At 47.3% G+C, this 3,242-nt stretch overlaps 1 protein-coding gene across 1 annotated transcript in view; it reads right to left on the bottom strand.

The window, feature by feature from the left end:
* The window catches only part of tmed6 (transmembrane p24 trafficking protein 6), an 8,843-nt gene extending 8,485 nt beyond the window's left edge, over positions 1 to 358 (bottom strand). The window contains 1 exon segment of the mRNA XM_035665734.1: positions 323 to 358. Within this exon segment, the coding sequence (XP_035521627.1) occupies positions 323 to 358 (36 nt within the window).
* Between the last annotated feature and the right edge of the window lie 2,884 nt (positions 359 to 3,242).

Genomic DNA, 3,242 nt, shown 5'->3' on the forward strand with positions numbered 1-3,242 from the left:
CTTGCTTGATAGTTGAACATGAACAGTTGAAAGGAAACTCTGGCTGATTGACCATTGATGATAAACAGGATGGTGAGGGGGAACCAGGACTCTCTTGACGCCTCGCTCACCTTATCAGCGTGATCTTGACAGCATATCCAGCCTTCATCCAATGTTATATCTCCTCAGGTCATACACTGAAGATTGTTCAGGGTTAGTAGCAAGGCGGCGCTCCTGTTGCTCTGAGGGGAGAACATCACAGGCGAGCCGTGGGTGGAGCATGGAGCGTGGGTGCGTTTGGTTTATGCAACAATGGAGTAGCATAGCGGGACACACCGTCTACCGTGACTCTGATGGTCTTCTGCTCCAGTTGTTCCATAGCTGCTTTATCCTCACCAGAGCGGATCACCTCCTTACTATTTCTGAATGGCAATGTGTCTAGCTTCCAAAGTCTTTCAACATTGTGATGTAGTTCTTCAGAAGGGGAGAGGAATGAAGAATGAAGACAGCTGTTCTCACCTGATGAATGCTGCAGGAAGGTTGCAGGTCCCTGCACAGCCCATCCCAGAGCCGTGCACACAGCTACAGGTCCACCAATTGGGCCAGACCGGACTGGGGATACTGGTGTTATCAGGTGAGGGTTGTCAGAACCAATGAGTAGCATAGGCTTGACTTTATTGTAGGAGAGCAATGGAATGTCTCTCAAGTGCTGGTAGCTTCATTTCAGGTTCATGATTGTTCAGCCAGATTCAGCTCTGCTTCATCCCTTTCTTCATCAGAGGTGACACTTTGAGTGAGACTGTAGCTCCCTTTAACTGCACCTTGCCCTGTCTAATTGTCCTCAGGGACAAGATTTCTTGTGCACAGCAGCTGGTAATATGATTCTTTCAGATCCGTCATCCAGAACAGCGTAAGTACTGGGTGTTTTCTTCCCATTGTGCAGGCGTACTGGAACAACCTTCAGCATCACTCGACTTGATTGGCTAATTTGGTCTATGTAAATCATGCTGGGGAATGTACTCACAGTCAGGACAGTCTCTGTTTGAGCCACATCATGGAGCACAGATAAGTGTTGTTCCCCACAAGTTCAGGGCTTCTTTAAAGTGCAGTTGTCAGATGTGTGTCCTCTCCCACACCTTCAGCATCTTTTCTTCTCCTTTATCCAGTCAGCCTTTGCATTGTTTGTGAGCTTAGCAAAGTCACTGCAGGCGTTGAGGTAGTGTTTTTGGTTGTTACAGTAAGGGCAATAGGGCTTAAACCTATCACTCTTCTTAGACTGTGGTGGAGTGCTTGATGCAGGAGCTGGATTAGGTTGCTGAACCCCCTGGTGGTTACCGAGTAGAATATTTGCAGACTTCGCTCTTGGCTGCTTCACTGATCTGCGCTCCCGGCTGTCAGCATGTGTGGGTTTGTCTGGATTTTCTTCTCAAGCCGCTCTGCCAGATCTGGAAGAGTATATGTCCTGTCGCTACCACTCTGGATAATTCCCCTAGTGAAGCAGTATTCAGCAAAGGCATCTCTGAAGTTAGCAGGCAGCTTGGTGAGCAGTGTGTCAACATGAGAACCACAATGCAGCTCTGAAGATGAAGGACCTTGCATTGTGCTTAGCATGCCCACTAGTGTTCCAACTGATGCTGCAAAATCTGCAATACCTTGATAGTCTCCGGCCTTCACTGGTGGAGCGTTAAGGATGGCATTGAGTTCTCCCTGCACAAGCTGTCTGGGCTGACCATATCTTTGCATGAGGGCTTGCATGGCAGTAGTGTATGGCGTTGCACTGTTGATGAACCGCTTGGCTATTTGAAGTGCTGCAGGGAATCTGAGGTGGTCGAGAAGGACTTGGTACTTGTTGTCTTCACTTAAGTGTCTATGGGGCCCAAGAACACTGTCCAGGCCCTTCCTAAGCAGCAGGAAGTCGCTTTCCCTCCCTGAGCTAAAAACAGTCAGTTTTGGCTTGGGAATACCAAATGATGAAGCAATAACCATCTCTAAAACACCTGGTGCATTCGGGTTATCTGGTGGCCGCCCAGGTGCAGGTGGCTGCTGAGGATAGTAGTGTTGCAGGAGTAAGCAGGATATGGTTTGGAGGAGGAGGCTGCCAATACCTGGGTGCACTGTATGCTGGTTGTGATGGGGCAGGTGCAGTCTGGATCAGCAGGGCAGGAACTGTGGAGACTGCAGATGGCACCAGTGAGGTAGAGGGATTTGGTGCTATCATGTTGACTGGAGGCACAGGTTGTGCTGGCAGGGCCAATGATACAGGGGCTACCTGGTCAATAGTGCTGATGAAATGGAGGCTGTAAAGTCCTTGTGTCATTTGTGAAATAGGAGCAGATAGTATCGATTCAGCGTCTGAAGCTTGTTCCACATCGTCAACCAGCGGTGCAGCAGAATCTTTTTCCACAGCCTCTGTCAGTTCAGCAGAGAGTGCGTTTTGCCTTGATGAGGCAGCAGCTGTGTCCTGATCTTGAGAGAGAGGCACCATTGGAGCTGGAATATGTGATGCAGATGGGTACTGTGCCATCCTCACGGACGTAATTTGGGGGGGGACAGGAATGTCCCCTGCACTTTTTGAAAAAGGCTGTTTTGGTCCCCTGCAGTTTTTACGTAAAACAAAAAACAAATGTTACGTGTATATATATAGGTAAACAGAGAACTCTCGAAGCACGCTAGGACCAAGCGGAAAACGGCCGCTCCAAGCTGAAGCCTGTCTCCCTTAGTTTAGACCATATATATACAGTATATATAGTTTATATGTCTATTTGGTTTAGTACCCGCCCACAAGGTCCTCCATTGGCTCTGCCCGGTTCTTGTGTTTGATTGGTCCGTCCTCTGTCTTATTCCTCCTTGTCTTGCACACCAGTACTGCAGTTGCCTCAGTGCGTCCTTATTTAATCGTCACTGTAAAGATTGGGCGTTTAATTCTGCCGGGGTCCCGTCAAGCTAGAAGGATTGTAATCTAGAGGTTGCCATTACATTAACTTTTTCAAATCGGTGTACATGTGCGTATGACGTGCGTGCGACAATAAGAGACTTCCTTTAGAAGTCAATAGTGTAATGTGTAACTCACAAGAAATGCGTTACACCATGCCTGCAAACCTTCACTTGGCTCTACAAAAAAGCAGCGCATATCCACTTTCAGATCCTCCTCATCATTACAAAGCTCTCCAATAATCTTTAAAGTTCTGTTTGAGTGTTTATGAAATGTGCTGATAAATAAAATGTATTATTAAGTTATTGGTTTATTATGTATTATTTATTAT

This window comes from Morone saxatilis, unplaced genomic scaffold, assembly GCF_004916995.1.
Source record: "Morone saxatilis isolate NCDOM2014 unplaced genomic scaffold, NCSU_SB_2.0 Contig2, whole genome shotgun sequence".
Taxonomy (NCBI): domain Eukaryota; kingdom Metazoa; phylum Chordata; class Actinopteri; family Moronidae; genus Morone; species Morone saxatilis.